Below are 21,389 nucleotides of genomic sequence, written 5' to 3' on the forward strand. Positions count from 1 at the left end.
CACATGAGTGGAAGACACCCCATACAACATTATTCTTAATTTTTGTTTGCCAACTTATTTTAAAGGGGTTGTTACTGAGTAGATGGGGTGACAATCTAGTAATGATTCCATTAGAGGAGCGTTTCACTCTTTTCAATGGAAGTGGGCAGGCTACCCCTTTAGGGCCTGACTTGCAGATCCCCTTCTACTGTAAGTGGCCAAATGAAGACAAAAAGTATTCCCTGTAATGACCCGATGAAGACTACCAGGATTTAGATTGAGCTTTGTCATCAGGACATTGGAGTTCAGGGTTCTCTGCACAGTTAATGATATAGGGGAAAAATGCAAAAAACAAACAAACCCCAAAACATTATCTCAAGTAAAGGGTCTTTAAGTAAGACGTTTGGTAGTAGCTTTTATATGTGTAAGGGCGACAGACATAAACCTTCATATCTTTCTTTTTTTTCACCATTCGTGTATAATAATGAAAAAAACACAAAAGTAGCAACAGATCCCTCTTTGGAAAATGACCAAACACTCATCACATTTTTTGATGGAAAGCGGAAAATCACGACTCCAGTATTTATCCCTAGGGCTGATGTTCTGTATTACTTTAGAAAAGCCATGCTCGTTCTCAGACATTAGGGACACAAATTGCAGATAATTGTGTTCGGTTCAGAGGACACACACGACTCGGCAGCGAGAGAACAACTACTGTATATTTTTCACTGTGTGACAATATATATTCTAGAAATAAAGAAGTGTCGGGTGCATACTTTGCACTCAGTGGTAATTTTCTTTAGCGAGGGCCGACCTAGCTATGATAATTCTTAGAAATTAGCAGACTGTGCATAGCAAAAAGTCTACCATGGAAAAGTACCTAGAATAGTTTGTGGCGTTAGAGCCAATGATTTTAGCTGAAATAATGCGTCTTCCAGTCGTTCTAGCACCCGTATACATGGAGAACCTTCTGGTGATGCCTCCATAATTTGCGGGATTATTGCCTCCTGTCTAAAGAGTTTTGGACTTCGGGAAGTGCCATTTTCCAGACTCTGATCCCGTTTATGACATTTTGAATAATCCTTAAAATGGGTCCAGCTAAGGAGAAACTTGACTGGAACGTTTTGATGAGAGAGTTTCCTAATTATTTAGTGCAAAGCGCAAGCACGTGTTTTACTCTTTTACACCATAGAATACTTAATAACAATATGTAATTTTTTCACCTTGTGTAAATGCCGCTGTTGTCCTGAATCCGGAAATATTTTTATTTCATTTTTGCACCTACTTGATCCCCATTTTGCTGCCCCAACAGCTGCTATCTGCCTGTGGTTCGTGGTTCTGGGTCCCTATAAATGGATGTGAACAAGAAACTGGTTCTTGTTTTTATTTTTTTATTTTTTTTATTTTGTTATTGTTGCCAGCAGTGTGTTACTCATCTCGATTATTCATTGTGATTTTCCAATTTGTCCATCATGTTATGATTTGTGAAGCTCTGTCTTCATAAGTAAGACCATGGCGGAAGGTTCAGTTATCAGTGACCGCTAATCTGCTGGTCTAAAAGTAGAAATCAGAGAAAACTACCGGTAATTCTGATGTCTCTTTGCAGATATATAGAGAACATTCATCGTGGACCTATTGTCCCCACATATCTGCTTATGTCCAAATTTAAGAAGATCAAGATTGTTCCACCAACATTGCAGCAGGGCAGAAACCAGATTATCTATATTTCATCTCTCTGTACATTTCTCTACCTGATACTGGATTGAAAAGGAATATGTGACCAAGTGTTTGCTACCTAATCTGAGAGCAGCATGATGTATGGGCGGAGATCCTGATTCTAGTGATGTGTCCCTTACTGGGCTGCTTGTTGTAGCTTTTATAAAATCCCTGTTTTATCAGCAGGAGATTATCACAATAGGATTAGTAATCCTGCTGCCATGTAGTCCTCCATATTCATGAGCTCTATATAACTCTCCCACACATACTTATTGGCAGCTTTCTGCCTATGCACAGTGTAGGCAGAAATCACCGGTGTGAGCAGGATTATACAGCTCTCAGCATAAAAAAAATAGATCTGCAGCAGAGAAAGCAGGGATTTTATCAAAACTGCAGCCCAGTAAGTGACACATCACTGCAATCGGGGTCTCTGTCTTTATATCATGCAGCTTTCAGTTGGAGTAGCAGAAGCCTGGTAGTAGATTCCCTTTAAGTGTAACAATTATTGATGAGTGAGCGTGCTCGGATATCTGAGCACACTTGGGTGTTAACCTAGTGTCTTCGGCATGCTCGAAAAATATATTCAAGTCCCTGCGGCTGTTTAATCTATGATGAGGGGAACACATTTAAAGAAGAGAAGAAAAAAAAATAGTCTGTATATCAGAGATTTGCGCCTAGTATAAAGGGACCCAGACAGAACAGCACATCCTCTGTATAATACAATAAAACTGTGGCGCCACCTAGCGGTGGGGACCTGTATGTACACTCCCATGTCCAGTAGTGTCTTATTGGGGAGGTGCACACCTGACTGCCTCAGATTACTTCTAATAATACTTTCATCCTTATTTAATGATCTTTTTTACTTTTGAGGACCATAAACTTTGAGCCATAGTAGTAACTAATTCTCTAAGTATCAGGCGCCATGTCATTAGCACATTTACTAAGTTTTGTGTCCTACAGCTGTTACAAACCTTATTACCTGAGTGGAGGAGTGGGGCATAGATTAGGCCACGCTGATTGTGTTATAATGGCATTGATAAAATGCAGGAGCAGAGATTTAGATCTGCGATGGATTCCAACTTCTGTGATGTTCTCTGGGGATTCGCAATCCTATAAATCTTAGTGGGAAACTATAGTGATCGGATAAAGAATAAACCACTCTATGGAGTATATGACTCAAAGCAAAGCAAGGGGTCAACTAAAGCCCCTATACCCATTGGATAAGTCGGCCGAACCCTTTGCTTTGTAATGTGTATTGGGGTCTCCTATTGTCTCCCAATAGATTTTGTTGGGTGACATAAGGAACATGGATTCAATTGTGTTTCTTTGTTTCGGGAAAGCTGATGCTGAGCTGGGCGTTGGGGGAGACATAATTGTCAGCTGATTGACAATTCACCTACTGGGTGTCTAATGTATATAGTCAGCTTAAAATTTGCCAGCTTTACAGCCTGATCTCAATCAAGTGCGTAGAGTAAGTTTTTGGTAATTTGGCAGAAACCACCTAATAGTGAAAAGCTATTAAAGCAGATACGTTGCCAGATTTCACTATACATGGTGTATACACTATTAAATTGATGTCTTGGACCTGATGGGCTTGTTGTACTTACTTTGAAAATTCATGTCAGAGTCGTTAAATAATTGTTTTCAAATGTTTTACTGCCATAAAATTAAGACGAGCAATTTATTAGTCCACCTCTAGCTTGGCTTAAATGGGTTGTCCTGTCTTCTGGTGCATTTTACAGTCACTCCGTGTGACTGCAGTCTTCTGAATCCTTACAGCATGCATGTCACACACTAGCAGGATTCTCTGTTGTTGTCGGTGAGAACAGGCATTCACGTGACTGCAGGTATGCGGTTAGCATGCCAACTGCCACAATCTGACTAGACATGCTCAGCCTCGCTCAGTTCGCTTGTATTGGGTGAGGCTGAGCACGTCTAGTCGGCATGTGACTGCACGTGGGCAAATGGCATACTTGCAGTCACGTGACCGTCCACTCTCACCAGCAAAACTAGGGAATCCTGACAGCGTGAAGAGCACATGCAAACAGGGTTCTCCAGCATGCAGTCACATAGAGGGACTGCGGACTTCCACCAGCTGATCAAACAGCCACTTTAAGGCTTGAGGGTATGTGCACACGCTGCGGATTTTGCTGCGGATCCGCAGCAGTTTCCCATGCGTTTACATGCTGCGGAAAAAAACGCGCGGAAACGGCAGCGGTTTACATTCCGCAGCATGTCAATTCTTTGTGCGGATTCCGCTGCGGGTTTACACCTGCTCCAATAGAAAACCGCAGGTGTAAACCTGCAGCGGAATCCGCAATAGAAACCGCGATAAATCCGCAGGAAAAACCGCAGCGGTTTTGCCCTGCGGATTTATCAAATCCGCTGCGGAAAAATCCACAGCCCTCACAGATACGTGTGCACATACCCTAAAATGGAATCTGTCACCCCATTTTAGGCCTATAAGCTAAGGCCACCGCCATCAGGGGCTTATCTACAGCATTCTGTAATGCTGTAGATAAAGCCCCCGATGTAACCTGAAAGAGAAGAAAAACAAGTTATATTATACTAACCTAAGGGCGGTCCCGATGCGGTCCGGCCCGATGGGCTTTATGGCCCGGGAGCGGCACCTCACAGGGCAGACAGAGTACGCCTGCACAGGAGCCGTGACAGGAAGCAAAGAAGAGGACATCATCGTATGAAGATGGGAGGTGCTGCACCCGGGCCACGACGCCCATCGGACCTGACCGCATCGGGACCGCCCCTGGGTGAGTATAATATAACTTGTTTTTCTTCTCTTTCAGGTTACATCGGGGGCTTATCTACTGCATTATTGAATGCAGTAGATAAGCCCCTGATGGCGGTGGCCTTAGCTTATAGGCCTAAAATGGGGTGACAGATTCCCTTTAATTTCACCTGCTAAGAAGAAATTTCGAGCTCACAGACAGGACGCGCTCGTTGAATCTAAGATCCTTTTGGAGAACTTCTGTGAGACCCCAGAAAGGAAACTTCTGTCATAGAATCTAAACCATTTGGTGACTTTTCTTGTTACGTGAAGTTTAAACCTCATGCCCCTTATTACGGAGCTAAGTGTGTCTACCCCTGCTTGGAACGACCAAGCCTTCACCAAGCGTCCTGTCTACTACAGGAGCGAGTCCTCGTGCCCCAGGCAGCAGCTCCTGACAGAACCAGCTCTCTTCAGAGGATGGGTCGCGGTTACATAACACAACGTCTCAATTATGCAGGAACAGTTTATTCTTTGTCTGCACATAAATGGAGACAGTCGCACACATTACGTTATCATTAACGAAGGAATATGCTTGAATTTGGCAATCCCTATTATCTTCCTCTACTGTTGCTCCTGGACGGTATAATTTGATGCGTGCTGGGTCAATTTTCTGAAATGTCAACAGTTTGCTCGTAAAGAATTGCGATTTAGTCATGGTTCCTCTCATGGAAACAGCTTATTACATAAGACGGCCACGTACAGTGACATCTTCTGTGGTGTCCAAGGTGTGATTATGTAGAAATGTTTGCAGGTTTTCATCTCTGTATATACATGAGAGCTTCACCACCGTGTGCTGTGGGCAGAAAGTCCTGTTATGTAGGCGGAGAAGCTTGGAGGTCTTTTGTCCCTGTTATAATGGAGGGGTTGCGCACACGTGCGACCTGCACTCCATTCAACGCCTATTGGGCCGCCACTCATCTTTGTCCGGCAGCGCCATAGAGAATGGAGCAGCGGGTGGGCATCCAGCTTGTTGCACAATTATGTACGGGGGGATAAGTGTTCCCCATTGTATGAGTCGATGTGGGTCCCAGTGGCAAGAAGCACCAATCAGAAAGGTATTCCTGTCCTGCGGCTAGGCGATAACTTGTTTTCACTGGACGACCCCTTTAAAGAATAGTGGGTGTTGTTTAATACCAGGGAGGAGTGATCTGGGCGGTCCCTCTTTAGTGCTAAATATGGCGATCCTGGCGTGATGGACATCTATCAGCCAACGTTACAACATCACAAGCCATCTCCTGTGGCATCTGACTTTTGGTCAGTGGCAGATGTCCTCAGCCCGTGGGATGTCAGTCTATCCAGGATGGGTGTGCTCAAGGACTGGACTGCATAATTCGCCGGAAGATGGGGACCGCCCACTTGACTCTTCAGTAGGAATTCACATACATACAGCACACAGTGTTCTGGAACTTCAATTAATTATGGCCGCTTCATACAGGTGACTTGAGAAACTTTTTACCATTGGGTAAAACTGCATAGAAGCCCAAAATATGGTAAGAGTCCTTTTTAACAGTGTAATCATATTGTAATAATTAATATATATCTTTGTAGAATTTACAGCATTTTTATACTATTATAGTTCAGGTTGCCTAAGAAAAATTGTCTGGGTGACCCGATTTTTATGTAAATGAAACTTTATGTACAAAGGCAGCACGGTGGCTCATTGGTTAGCACTGTAGCCTTGGGATCCTGAGTCCAAATCCCACCATAGACAACATCTGCACGGAGTTTTATGTTCTCCCTGTGTTTCCTCCGGGTTCTCCAGTTTCCTCCCACATTCCAAAGACATGCTGATAGGGAGTGTAGATTGTGAGCCCCAATGGGGGACAGTGATGATGATGTCTGTAAAGCGGTGGGGAATTAATGGCGATATACAAGCAAATGAAATAAATAAAAGTGGGCACATAAAGTTAGATGCTTTCTTGTAGAAAATGTTATATGTAACCAGCTGCTCTACTGTGGTTGAAGAAGAAAAACCTACAAAAAAATGAGTGCAGCCAAAACAAATACTTATCAATATAAGTGGAAAAATTACATACAGATAATAGATGACAAGTGTGTTAAAATAGGGGAACACTAGATGGTGTCAAAACACAGCAAGAGGAAGGTGATGATAAATATATAAAAATACACAAGACTAGGTGTTAAATGAATAAGGAAGTGGGGAAGTGTTATGGGGGGATAGGTGACCAGTCAATGTGATAAGATTAAAGTAAAAAAATGGAGCAAGTGTTCAGCAACATAAAATATGTCAGTGAAGGCAGATATTAAGGCCTACCTTATCCATGAATTTGTCCTGCTGGAATGGCGCAGTTCCAACACGCATTTCGGCATAAACCTTCATCAGGGAGTTGGTGAACAAACAATAACTAAATTAAAGCTGCAACAGATCCATCACGTGCCAGGTGCAGATAGTGCCCAGTGAACTGCACAGTTGCCATCATTTTACCAGAAAAAAAATGGAATCCTTGAACAAAACCTAGGCAATGTCATGATGACATAGGCCTCCTGATAGCTGCCGCTTTGAATGAACGCGTTAATTTCTCTGCTATGGAAGAACACCAAAAATGTTCAACTGCTTTGCATTTAGCCATAAAATCTCAAGAATTGTTAAATCCTAAACAAGATATAGGATGGAAATATTTGGTTATTTTTATTATTTGATTCTTATCTGTGCCCAATATTCAGTGACACATGGGGTACGGTATCCTGGCTTAAATCAATAGGAGGCATCCATGAGTCTACGGCAGCATCTTTCATTGGCCAGACCATTCAGCGTGCCACACGATGTTCTAATAGCTAAGCCATTAGCAAATCAAAAAGAACAATAAACAAGAACTTTAAAAAAAAGAATTGGGTGAAAAGCGAGGTCAGTGGCTGCACATGAGCGAGAAAAAGATTGCTGCAAATAACAGTAATTGTGTGCTACCGCTTATCTTCCTTAGGAGATGAGGACATGTTGCTGCACCTCGTGCCAGTCCATAAATAAACTCAAATTGCTGAGAACTATTTTTATTTCTCATTTTTGAACAATTTTCACCATATATTTAGGGACAAAAGACCCAATTCATTAAAGTGTTTTCACCAGAATTCTAGTTTGGAAAACTTTATGAAAAGTTGCAACATTTATCTGTCACCGGGTTTTTTTTCTACCTACCAGCATGATGTAGGAAAAGAGACCGATTCAAATGATGTGTTACTTAGTTTACTGGGTGCAGCAGTTGGGACACAACCAGAGTTTTTGGATGCAGCATGAAGCAGAGGTCAGAAAGCAAATACCGTATTTTCCGGATTATAAGGCGCACATAAAATGTTGAGAATTTCTCAGAAATAGAAAGTGCGCCTTATAATCCAGTGCGCCTTATATATGAACCAAGAGAGAGGTTCATACAGGATCCTTTACCTCTATCGTGGGCGGCAGGGGTCGGCGGCGGCATACCACAGCACCACCACTATTGGTATATATAAGACCAACTGGCTGCGGGCCCGAAGTGAAAGTGAAAGTACAAATAAAGTGCACGCTTATATTACGCCCCTAATTGGCACCTGGTTCCACAGCACAATCTAGCTCCAACAGTATTAAAGGGAACCTGTCACCCCGTTTTTTCAGATTGAGCTATAAATACTGTTAAATAGGGCCTGCGCTGTGCGTTACTATAGTGTATGTAGTGTACCCTGATTCCCCACCTATGCTGAGAAATACATTACCAAAGTCGCTGTTTTCGCCTGTCAATCAGGCTGGTCTGGTCAGATGGGTGTGTTCACAGCGCTCTTTTCTTCCCCAGCTTTCCGTTGGTGGCGTAGTGGTGTGCGCATGTCCAAGTTCCGAATTCCCTGCGCCCACGTGAAGACACAGCGCGCGATCTGCGCTGTCATCCCTTTCATCGGTGGGGGCGGCCATCTTCCTGGGGCCGCGCGTGCGCAGAAGAGTGCTCTGCAGCGTGTCTGCTGCACGGGGCTTCAGGAAGATGGCCGCGGGATGCCGCGCGTGCGCACAAGAGATCGCGGCGGCCATCTTTCCAAAGCCGAGTTTGCATCTCGGCTTTGGGAAGATGGCCGCCGCGATCTCTTCTGCGCACACGCGGCATCCCGCGGCCATCTTCCTGAAGCCCCGTGCAGCAGACACGCTGCAGAGTTGATGAGGCTGGCGTGCAGGGGTCCCGTGACGTTCCTATACAGCAGGTGGGGCGGAAGAGCTTTGGCCGCAGGGTGGATGTGACCGGCGTGCAGGGTTGCTGTGATACTTACAGCTCTGTGCGCAGGATCCTTGCAATATATCTGTGCTTTAGCGTTAACTATATCCACTACCCCAAAAAATGCCTCCTGTTAAGAGACATGCTTATGATGCAGGTTTCAAGCTTAAAGCTATAAGTTATGCAGTACATGGTTTACTATGCGGTCGACTCTGGGAAAATGCCTGCTGGGGGCATCGCATGCGCAGATAGAGAGCTATATGGTAATAAGGGGTAATGGCTTGTTGGACGAGGTGGGATTGAAGGGTTCATAGAGTAAAAGTACGGTAAACGTTTTGATTTGCAATTACAGCTGAACCAGTTTCAAGTTATTGTTAAAAAGTGTAATAAATCTTGACTTGCAGTCTGAGCAATGGTTTATTTAACGGTAATGTGCTGCGCCTTATAATCCAGTGCGCCTTATATATGAAACAAAATTGCTTATGAGGCGCTCATAGAAAGTGCGCCTTATAATCCGGTGCGCCTTATAATCCGGAAAATACGGGTACCTCCCGCCCCACATATTTCTATGTACACTTGTATATTGACAGTAAGCTGCTTATCAGAGGAGGGGGTGTGGTCGGACCAGTGCTCACATGAGCTATAGTCCAGGCAGTGATAATCTCCTGGTGATAAAGCCTTCATTGTATTGAAACAGCACACAGTCTAATAAGTGAAACATCCCTGAATTTTATATTTTTAACCCCTACTTCATGCTGTCCTCAGATTACATAAGATAAACCTGCTGACAGATTATTTTGCCCCTTTTGGCCTTTTTTTTCTTACATGAGTCACAGCCAGCTTCTTTAAAGAGGGCAGACAAAGGTTGAGATGGAGAGTGGTAAAGCCCGATTTGCAAATTCATCAAAACTGACACTGGCATAAAATATGGAAGCAACCTTTCTGGAGGAGGAGCTTGTAAGGTGTAAGATGCACCTAATTCATTAAAAGGCACACCCATCCGCTCCAGCACACCCATCCGCTCCAGCACACCCATCAGGAAGACCGTTTTATAGAACGCCAGTTTTTATGAATCTGGCCCAAAGTCTTTTGTGAAAAAATCTTTAACAGATGTGTGTGTGTATGTATGTATATATATATGTATGTATATATATATATATATATATATATATATATATATATATATATATATATATATATATATTCTGCCTTTCTCACTTTGTCCATGCTGCCAACTTTAAAGGGATTATCCAGACATATCGAAGAGTATTCAACCAGAAAATATTCCTAAGTGACCCATACACTTTAGATAACTGTCAACCAAACGATGGTTCGGCCGACCGTTGAGCCATTCACTCATATCAGAGCAGTGGACAGACATGCTCTCTACTTCACCATTTACAGAGGCCCCCATAACCAGGATCGGTGGGGGGGTCTCAGAAACCAAACCACCAGCAATTTCAAAGTCATGTATTTGGAAAGTGAGTGAAAAATGTCGTTTATGGGACAATCCCTTCAAAAAAGACCTATCAATTTTGCTGTTGATGTGATGTCATCTCTTCAGATGATCAAAAAAGACTGGGGCAGTGGCAGAGAGTCAGCGCTGGACCCGGAGAGGGTAAGTAAAGCTCATTTTGTTATTTCAGATATCACTGAGCCTGTGGGCTAAAACCAGGTGAAAGGGAACAACCGATTAAAAGGGAATCTATCACCAGCTTTTTCTTAACCTCATCGAAGAGCAGCACAATGTAAAGGCAGAGACCCCGATTGCAGTGATATATTACTTTTTGGGCTGCTTGCTGCAGTTTTGATTAAAACCTGTTTTATATGGTGCTCATCTACCAGTTCTCTGAATGTGGAGCTCTGCATAACCCCGCCCACACTTCTGAAAGCTGCGAATCAGTGGTGAGGCCTGGGTTGGACTATATGGCAGCAAGTTTACTAGTGGCTAGTGATGATCTCTGGTGATAAAACGGTGATCTCATCAAAACCTAGAGAAAGCAGCCCAATAAGTGACACGGCACTAGAATCAGGCTCTCTGGCCCTACATTATGCTCTCAGATTACGTTGTACAAGTCTAATGACAGATTCCCTTTAAGGCGATCTACATCCCAGATGATTTATACCCTGTAACGCTAGGTTCTTACTCTATTTGAGACCAACATTTCTTTGCTTTAGGGCAAATTGATTTTGCTTCAGAGTTGGTTTAGTTGGATTTTGTTACACTGATGGTAAAGTATTCTAGCCCTGCTGTGAAAGTCATCCAGGATCTTGGTCACTTCTATCTGGTACCAGTTGGAACGGTTTTTTTCTCTTTCATATCTGAATAATGGGAAATTAAACAGTAATTTATAATTGCCGCACACTTTTTTATTTTTCTGTGTAATACTGTATTTTTGCAGGATAGACTTGGACAAAGCGAAAGCCACAGGAGAATGGAAAGCCGTGCACGATTTCTATTTAACTACATTTGCTTCGTTCCTGGAGTTAAATGCTGCATTCAAGGTAATCTATAACATTCTGTAGAAGCCTTTATTAGCATGGTGGATAATGGATTAGAAACGTTATTCTACACTGCTATGTAAAGGGACTCCAGTGTGATGAAGAATACAAGAGCTTAAAAAAAATCATTGCTTTGAGTGATTTAAAGGGCATCGTCCTTAAAATAGAATCCCTGGAAATAGAAGTCCCTGAGTTGTCCTCATGTGCGAAAGTCTTTATTATTCTCTTTGGCATGCCACTTGCATGTCATTTACAAATTGCTGCCATCTCATTAACCCTAGGTCAGGATCAGACTTTCTCCAATTCCTAAGTGGCATGTAGATCTTCTATAATGTGTAGGATATCATCGCTGCTTCTTCTCTCTTCCTTTTATAAATCTTTGCTATTCTCTTTAAACTGTGGTGAAATTCATAGAATTGGCAATGTATTACTAGGAACGCTAGCTGCCGGGAGCATCGCTGCGCGGGACGCCGGTAGGTGAGAATACCGCAATTTTTTTTTAATTTTATTTTTTTAACCTGGTTTGTGTTGTGTATGTGTTTTCGCAGCGGAAAACCGCTGCGAAGACGCATACACAACATTTGCACATAGCCTTGATGGGTCCGTCAGAAAGACACGTTTTCCACAATCTGCACAGGATCAGTCATTTCAACGTCTTGACGGATCCTGTGCAGATTTGGAAGACGGATGTGTGAAAGAAGCCTAACACCAAAACTTTTACTCCACTCATGGTTAGTGGTTGGGTGAAGCCATTTATTGTCCAACTACTGTGTTTTCTCTTTTTAAATCATAATCACAACCCAAAACATCCAAATGACCCTGATCAAAAGTTCACATACCCCATTTCTTAATACGGTGTATTGCCCCTCTAACATCAATGACAGCTTGTAGTCTTTTGTAGTAGTTGTGGATGAGGTTCTTTATTTTATTAGATGGTATAGCTGCCTACTCCTCTTGGCTAAAAGCCTCCAGTTCCTATAAATTCCTGTGCTGTCTAGCATGAACTGCGTGCTTGAGATCTCCCCAGAGTGTGTCAATGATATTGAGGTCAGGAGACTGAGAGGGCCACCCCAGAACCTTCACTTTGTTCTGCTGTAGCCAATGACAGGTCGACTTGGCCTTGTGTTTTGGATCATTGTCATGTTGGAACGTTCAGGTACGTCCCATGCGCAGCAGTATTTGCTGATGTGCTGCACTCATCTTTCCTTCAACTTTGACCAAGTTTCCTCTGCCTTTGTAGCTCACACATCCCCAAAACATCAGTGATCCACCTCCGTGCTTTACAGTAGGAATGGTGTTACTTTTATCATAGGCCTTCTTGACCTCTCTCCAAATGTAACATTTATGGTTGTGACTAAAAAGTAAAATGTTGGTCTCATCACTCCAAATTACCTTGTTCCAGAAGTTTTGAGGCTTGTCTCTGTGCTGTTTTGCATATTGTAGGCAATATACTTTGTGGCATTTGCACAGTAATGGCATTCTTCTGGGACTCAACCATGCAGCCCATTTTTCTTCAAGTGCCTCCTTAATGTGCCTCTTGAAACTACTACACAGCTAGTTTTCAGAGAGTCCTGTACTTCAGCTGATGTTATTTGTGGGTTTTTCCTTTGAATCATGAACAATTAGTATGGATGTTACCATTAGTAGCCATTTAAACCCATTTGTGTCAACTTCTGTGCATGTTATCAGGCCAAAATCACCAGGGTATGTGAACTTTTGATCAGGGTCATTTGGATGTTTTGGGTTGTCATTTAAAAACAGAAAACACAGTAGTTTGACAATAAATGGCTTCACCCAACCACTAACCATGAGTGGAGAAAAAGCTTTGGTGTCATCGTTCATATTCTTTGAAAAATGGCCAAGAAAGTGAAAATTCTGCCGGGGTATGTAAACCCCGGATCCGAGAATGAGAGGCGTGAAATTCTGCTCCAATAGTGAGCATCAGAATAGGACGTACTGACTAGGTCTTCTACTGTCCCAAAAGAATCTGGTCACACACAAAGATTCACGCTTAATTTGTTGAACTTGTAAGTGATACTGTACAACAACAGGCACCTGAGTGCAAAATGTAGCAATATAACATGTCCATGTCTTTCAATATGTCTGTGCTTTGTTTGCAGAGAGATGTGAACGCGCCTCTTAACACTGTTGAAGATTCCAGAATCAATACAAAGTTTTTGAACATTGTCTACGATGCCTTATTAACTACTGTAAGTATCAGAAGTGAAGCTTGTAATACACAGTGCATATGTCATCAGTAGGGTAGAGACGTACCATCATAGGTATGGTTCGGTATAGTAGTGGAAAACCTATTATTAATAAGTATATAGCTTTCACCTCTCCTCTCATTAGGGTACATCGTTATGCCATCAGCTGGGGAAGGAATGACTTGCAGGGTGGCCCACGAGCAACATATGGCTACTGAACCAACATGTGGCTACCAAATAGTGTTCTAGTTGGACCAATGTTTGATGGGAGGGGACGGTCATTATAACACTAATAATTACACAATAATTTTGGAGATTGTTCCATACGTTAATCCATCATTGGCTTGGTATATTTTCAGACTCAAGATATCCAGAAAACCGTACTAAAAGGAATAATTAACAGTCTGTTAAGAGAATGGAAAGGGTGAGTCCTGTTCCTGTACATCCTGTAAAACTATGGGCCCGATTCATCAAAGCTTTTACGCCAGTATAAAAGTTGTGACAAGTCGCAAAATTTTGCTGCCACTCGAGGCTGCTATAAAATGTTGCACTTTTGGCATGCTCATGCCATTTTTGCACCGCTCTGACAAAGTGGTCGAACGGCCTTGGGGGTGAGGTGACCGCTGCACATCAAATTCTTGATGAGCGGTGGCATTTACTGCACTACTCATCTTACTCCAGCCTGGACAGGAACAGGGTTTGTGGTGAGGCGCTGACTGAGCCACTTGTCCGATGCTCCTAATTCATTAAGAGACTTGCACCTCTAAATGACTCCAATACGACTACTCATCAGGATTGACATAAACAACGCTGCTCTTGATGAATTGGGCCTATATCTGTTATAAATTCTGGGGGAAAAGTGAAAAATATATAGAGGGAACAAAACTGCTTCTCCTAAATGTGATAATTTGTTCATCCATGACTATCCATGGAAAACCATAAGTCGTGGTTGGGTTGACATTTTCTGCCACGTTCCATATGCTCTCTGTTCTAAATGTATTTATTTTTCTAGCTTATATACCACCATTGTATTCCACAGCACTGTCATAATCACTGTCCCCAATGGGGCTCGCAATCTAGATTCCCTGTCCGTATGTCTTTGGAGTGTATGGTAATGGTTAAAGGGAACCTGTCACCCCCAAAATGGAAGGTGAGCTAAGCCCACCAGCAACAGGGGCTTATCTACAGCATTCTGTAATGCTGTAGATAAGCCCCCGATGTATCTTAAAAGATGAGAAAAAGAGGTTAGATTATACTCACCCAGGGGCGGTCCCGGTCCGGTCTGATGGGTGTCACAGTCCGGTCCGGCGCCTCCTATCTTCATCAGATGACGTCCTCTTCTTGTCTTCACACTCCGGCGCAGGCGTACTTTTTCTGCCCTGTTGAGGGCAGAGTAAAGTACTGCAGTGCGCAGGCGCTGGGCCTCTCTGACCTTTCCCGGCGCCTGCACACTGCAGTACTTTGCTCTGCCCTCAACAGGGCAGACAAAGTACGCCGGAGCCGCAGCAGAAAGGCAAGAAGAGGACGTCATTGTAAGAAGATGGGAGGCCCCGGACCGGACCACGACGCCCATCGGACCAGAACAGAACCGGGACCGCCCCTGGGTGAGTATAATCTAATCTCTTTTTCTCATCTTTCAGGATACATCAGGGACTTATCTACAGCATTACAAAATGCTGTAGATAAGCCCCTGATGCCGGTGGGCTTAGCTCATATTCCATTTTGGGGGTGACAGATTCCCTTGAATTTGGGGCAGTCATTTTGGGTGTGAAGCTTTTGTAGCCGATTTTAAAATCTTTTGGCTAATTTTTGATTTTGCTTTATTTTTTCAGCCCAAGAACTAAAGATGACCTCAGAGCCTACTTTATACTGACACAGGTAATATCTCCCAAGACCTTTGATTTGACGCTATCCAAACGTTAAGGCCAAGATCTCGTGATTGATGACTGTGTGTTTTTCTGTCCATTAGAATCCACAATTCAGCAGTACATCTACTTACGTCATCTACGCTCATCTACTCCGACAAATCGCCACCTTGTCCGATGCCGACCACAATTTATTAGTTCACTGGTTCAAAAAGTAAGACTCGTTCTGATCTGCATAAGAGCAAAAAAATCAGATTTCACTTAATATAAATTACTGAACTGGGTAGAAAGAAGACACAAGTCAGCCATTCATGACCATGAAATTGATATTTTGTACCTTTCAACGCTTCACTTTGATATGATGGACCGAGACCTTTCTGTACAGATTTTAATTTCTTCATGACAGATGAGTAAACAAGGTTCTGTTTAATTACAATTAATTTTATTAAAGAAATATCAAAATTTCAATTAATAGAGGATTTTTTTAATTTTATTTATTTTTTTTACAACCAGTATTCATATTAGATTTGTTGTGGATTATATTCCAAAATCCAGTCCACATCCCACACGCAGTGAGGCTGTAATGACCTGGTCGCTTTTCGTATGTAGTTTGCAGATATCTCGCGCTGATGTATTGCAGTATGTTTATGCCGCTGTGTCACTATTGTGTTATGTAATTTGTTGAACCTTTTTAATCATCGTTTTGCCTTTCCTATTGATCAGGATGTCGCAGAAGCGATTTAAACAACTAGTGGACCGACTGCTCCAGTTTATCTCCTTGCGCCTCTTTCCTGCCAAGCCTGAAGAGTTTCCACCTCTTGCAAAATGTACCTGGTGGATTCCATCTGCAACCAAAGTGTTAGCGTTACTAAGTACGTTTCCTAGCTAAACTATGCTGTCCTTGGATAAAATGACGAGTATGTAAAAAATAGACTTTAAATGTAACCAAACGACAATGCAATGATTGCAGGTTCACAATAAATTGTGCTGGAGGTGGTCACAAAGCTAAAGTGCTGGAGTATCTACAATTTTTTATTTTTTTTTTTACTTTAAAGCGGTCAATAGAAGTTTTGAAATAAAAAAAAAAAAAATGTAAACTTTTCTCATCTTCCACGTCCCCCTCCAATCTCCTCCTTCCTGTTAAAATTGCAGTTGCAATATTGGTTGCACTGGGGCCCTGACATTCCCTGCCGGAAGAGGAAGTGAGGAGACGGGGCCGGGAAAATGGACAACGGTGCTGGGGAGTAGTACATGAGTAGTGAGTGTGTATGTATACTTCATATTGGGATAGGATCTTGTAGATGGGAATACACCTTTTAAATGGGTTGTCCAATTTTTCACTTACAAAAATGGGACCATTGTAGAAAACAAAAAAAAAAAAAAATATATATATATATATATATTTATTTTTTTATTTTTTTTCTACAATGGTCCCATTTTTGTAAGTGAAAAATTGGACAACCCGTTTAAAAGGTGTATTCCCATCTACAAGATCCTATCCCAATATGAAGTATGTGTAATAATAATATTAGTAAATACCTCCAATTAGAAATGTAGTATAGTTTTTCTGATTCGCTACGTCTTTCCTCATGTGCAGGCATCGCGGGACCTTGGGTATCCATGGTTACGACCACTGAAATAGTGACAGCTAGTTGCTATTAGTCGTAACCATAGATACCCAAGGTCCTGCAATGCCTGCACATGAGGAAAGATGTAGCGAATCAGAAAAACTATACTACATTTCTAACTGCAGGTATTTGATAATATTATTATTTCACCTACTAAATATTGTGATAGGATCTTGGAGATGAGAATAACCCTTTTATGCTGTCTTTTTCGACAGCAGCTCTCTAGAGGACTACAAACAACTTTTTGAGAAGGCCATACACATTATATCTTTCATATATCATTTTGATTTATGGCTATCTCTTCTGATTCCCCTATTAAGGCTACGTTCACATTTGCGTTGTGCGCCGCAGCGTCGGCGCCGCAACGCACAACGCAACCAAAAACGCGGCAAAACGCACGCTAAAACGCTGCGTTTTGCGCCGCATGCGTCGTTTTTGCCCGCAAGTTGGACGCAAAAAAAATGCAACTTGAAGCGTTTCTTGCGTCCAACGCTTGCGGCCATGCGGCGCAAAACGCAGCACAACGCATGTCCATGCGCCCCCATGTTAAGTATAGGGGCGCATGACGCATGCGGCGCCGCTGCGGCGCCCGACGCTGCGGCGCTGACCGCAAATGTGAACGTAGCCTTAACCTCATGTTCTGGTGAATGTTGGAGACAAATGCTGCTGACGATGATCTTTTTGTGGGAAGAAAGAATAGAGCATGCTGCATTCCAACATGCCCAATCATTCTTTACCACAAAATCTGCTCTTGCCGAAACCATTGTATCCACATTTAATATGTGACAATAAGTAATAATATCTGTTTAGCTAGATTTAGGGCCGGATTCATTAGATGCACCTGATTCATGAAGGGGTGCCTTCATCTTCTTGCATCTGGAGCATCTGACAAGATGTGGGCGCCTCCATGCGCTAAGCCAGAAATCTGTCTGTTATTGGATTGAGATTTCTGGAGTAGGGAGCACCGTCATGAATTAGATGAGTTGTGCCGTTACACCCCTGTCCCTCCTCGGCTCCCCCCGTTTCGACGCAGCTGAGAGAAACTAGTGCAAAGATACCAAAAGTGGCAACATCTAGCCGCTTTGATGAAACCAGCCCATAATTTCTATATTTTTTTTTCCCTAATGTTCATACGCTGATTTGGTTGTGTGGCGCAATGTTCTCTTTGGTGCTGTGGGCGCTACGGAAAAAAAAATCGCCTAAGGAAAATCATGCAAGAACAACAAATAAGGATAACAAGGATTGATAAAACAATTTCATCATTAAAGCTGTAAGATAAATGTCACCCAAACCTGCTGATTTTAGCAACATAAAGGGTTTGTTCCCACTTGTGGGTTTTAATAATAAATCTCTGCAGTAATCCGCAGCAAACCTGAAGGCAGTCTACTTCACCATGCATGTGAATGGTGCTTCTGCAACCCTGGTCACATCCAGCTGCAAAAATTCAGATGAACTTTTGCCTGTTACAGATAAAAATGTGTCTCCCTTGAACCATGTTCCCTCACTGGGGTGCCTTTGAAACTCCCCCCAGGGGTAACCCTCCATTAAAAATGAGGGCTAGAGCACAGCTGATTTATTCAGTTGGCTCCGTGTCTTTAAATGGAATCTGTCAGCAGATGTTTGCTATGTAATCTGAGGGCAGCACAAGGTAGGGACTGAAACACTGATTTCAGCTATGTACCATTTATTAGGCTGGGTGCTGTTTCAATACAATGAATGTTTTTTCAGCAGGAGATTATCACTACAGAACTAGCTGCCCACGTGTATCCTGGTCCAACCACACTCCCAGCACTGATGAGCAGCTCACTGTCACTATACATTGTACACAGAAAACTGGTGTGGGTGGGGGCAGCTTTCTGAGCTCTGCTACATCGAAAAACTCTGGTGTCACAACAGCTGCACCCAGTAATGTAAGTGGTACAGCACTGGAATCAGGGTCTCTTTTCTTACATTATGCTGCTCTCAGATGAGGTAGCCAAAAATCTGGTAACAGATTCCCTTTTAAAGTGCGGATTCAGTTAAATAAAGCCGTAGAGCCTTTTTTATTTTCGATTTTCTTTTTTTCAAGGGGCACAGTATATATTCGTACATTTAGGAAGCACAGTGTAGCGCTTTTGTTTTTTGGTCATTTCTAAAAAGTTATTAGGTAGGGGTAATTTTATTTATTTATTTTTTGCTCTAGGGGTGTCCGAAGACCACAAAAGTTAAGGTCTGCCTTCATGCTAGGGTTTGTCTGTAGGTCTCTTGATAACTATGTAGCATAAAACTACAGTGATAAGGTAGAAGACGCAATTAGTTGATTGTAAAGGCGTCCTAAAAGGCGGCACATCCTAAAAGGAACTTTCCCATGTTATAGCGCGATCTGGCAATTCCTGTGACAGAGATTGAGTGTAAGCTAAAGCCAGGTAGGAAACAGGCCTACACGTACTGCTGTATGATACTGACATTTATTCATTCCTTCCTTTATTTCTTCTCTTTTTTCCCTATCTCTTCACTGAATCCCCCTGCAGATGCTGCGAATGCGCTCTGTAACCCACCATTAATTCCTTACACTGATTTCTATAACTCCACGTTGGATCATATTGATCTCATGGAAGACTATCAAACCTGGCAGTTCTATGGCAACACTCACAGGTCAGTATTACTCTGTTCATACTTTTTTCAATGTGGTTTAATAGGAGAATTTTACATTTTGTTCCTAGAAATACTTGTTTTGGGTTTTTTTGCTTTGAAAGGCAGAATTCATCCAATATTGAATGGAAGTAAAAAAAATTTTTAATGAAAACTTGCAATGAATCATTGTAAGAAATCAGAGAAAAGCTTAGTATTTCTGTGCAGTTCGGCCAATAACCCAAAAATATTTGCGTGTAATGGCTCGTGGGTGTTCTCTCTTGAAGACAATCCCTTTTTAATTTGACGCCAGTGTTGTGACAAGATAATCATCGTGGATCCAATGGCGGAAACCGCAGCTGCTTCATCACAGCATAGAGGAAGTAAATGGGGTCATGTTGTGACTCAAATGGTTCCATAATCAGTAAGTCGTGTATGGTGGAACCAGTTGACTTTTTTTTTTTTTTTTTCTTTCTCCAATCCCCTCCATGACAATGTAAGGTCCTAGCAGGTACGAGGGATGCAGTGACAGACAGGAGACAGAGCAAGAGTTAACTGGTTATTTATAATTAAACAATTCCGCGATTACTCTCCACACAGGGAGAATGGGGAACAATATACAAAACAGCCACGTGATAGCGGCAACAGGGTAAAAGCTGAGGGACGAGTAAAACAGAATTAACTTATCAGTCTCTGGTTCCTGGACGGTGGAGGCTGGAAAATCCCACGATGGTGGCGTGAGAAGTCTCTGATCCGGTCCTCTGCACGGAGGTGATGTATCCAGTCCTTCCCCGCACATGGTCTCCTGTCCTTGGAATGGGGAGCTGTCCGCGAGGAAATTCGCAGCACCGCTGGTGAAGTGCACAGTCCAGAAGAACAGGCTGCAGTGTCACTCCCGTACTCGGCGTGCACCGAGGGACCTGCACTGCACGGTACATCTGTGGATGTCAGAGGCACAGTCCGGCCAGCACTCTCAGAGTCAAAGGGCGGTGTGTAATTGTCCCTTACGGAAGCAAGGTGTGTCTGAGCGGGGACCGTAGTAAGGTCACGCGGCTCTGTCAATTGGCGTTGGTCAGCGGAGAGAGAATCAACTTTTTTCCTGTTGCACAGGCTTAAAACCCTCCAAAAGTCCTGTCTTCCTGTGCTCAGCCCCTTTTATATCTGACCCGTCCCCCTCAGTCAGTTGCACAGGTCTGCTCCAGTCAGGAAGTCTTTCCCCCGGCAACAATGGTGACAATCCCGACAGTTCCGTCCTGGATACACAAGAGGGACCACTAGCCCGGTCCATCTTTTTACAACAGCACCATAGGAGGTTACCTCCCCATCCTAATTAGAGACAGGAAACACAAAGGGGTTAAATACCCTGTCCCACCTTCTGTCCTCTGTGTTTTTCTTGTCCCTAGGGGCATGGAGAGGTTTCCTGTAGGATGCTGTGGTCGACGGGCAGTCACCTCAGAATTTGCCTTTCCTTAACAGGGCTGCAGAGGTCAATGGCGCTGCCTTCCTCCTCATGCGGTTTCTGCACCCTCTGGAGCAAGCTCTTGCCACTCTCCTGCGTTCCAGAGCAATGCTGGGTGGTGTCAGGCTGGGGTCTTCCCATAGCTCCTCAACCTTATTCTTCCTCCTTCCCTTCATGTTGGCGTGTGACGCTCACATGCTGGAAGTACTGGGGGCTCCAAGGGCCTTCACGCGTGACGTCCTTCCGGATGCGTTCCAGTGTGAAAAGCATTAGCATCTTGGAGCAGGAAACTCTAAATTGGACCGCTCCACTTCATACCGGTACAGGATCCCTGGGGTTGGGTTTTTTCAAACAGAAGTTGGAGTTTCATGCCATGGGATGCTGGCATGGTGGTCACAACGTCTGCCTTATAAGAGACCCTAACAAGAAGACACCTTAAGGTAGG

General features: G+C 43.1%; 1 protein-coding gene across 2 annotated transcripts in view; it reads left to right on the top strand.

Moving 5' to 3' along the window:
* HECTD2 (HECT domain E3 ubiquitin protein ligase 2) overlaps window positions 1–21,389 on the top strand; it is a 144,075-nt gene that overhangs the window by 75,424 nt on the left and 47,262 nt on the right. For both annotated transcript variants that reach the window (XM_077258960.1, XM_077258959.1), the window contains exons 4-10: window positions 11,076–11,178; window positions 13,296–13,385; window positions 13,742–13,806; window positions 15,215–15,260; window positions 15,352–15,461; window positions 15,971–16,119; window positions 19,386–19,509. In XM_077258960.1, coding sequence (XP_077115075.1) covers window positions 11,076–11,178; window positions 13,296–13,385; window positions 13,742–13,806; window positions 15,215–15,260; window positions 15,352–15,461; window positions 15,971–16,119; window positions 19,386–19,509 — 687 coding nt within the window. The remainder of the gene's footprint in view (window positions 1–11,075; window positions 11,179–13,295; window positions 13,386–13,741; window positions 13,807–15,214; window positions 15,261–15,351; window positions 15,462–15,970; window positions 16,120–19,385; window positions 19,510–21,389) is intronic.

The sequence above is a fragment of the Ranitomeya variabilis genome, chromosome 4 (assembly GCF_051348905.1).
Source record: "Ranitomeya variabilis isolate aRanVar5 chromosome 4, aRanVar5.hap1, whole genome shotgun sequence".
Classification (NCBI taxonomy): domain Eukaryota; kingdom Metazoa; phylum Chordata; class Amphibia; order Anura; family Dendrobatidae; genus Ranitomeya; species Ranitomeya variabilis.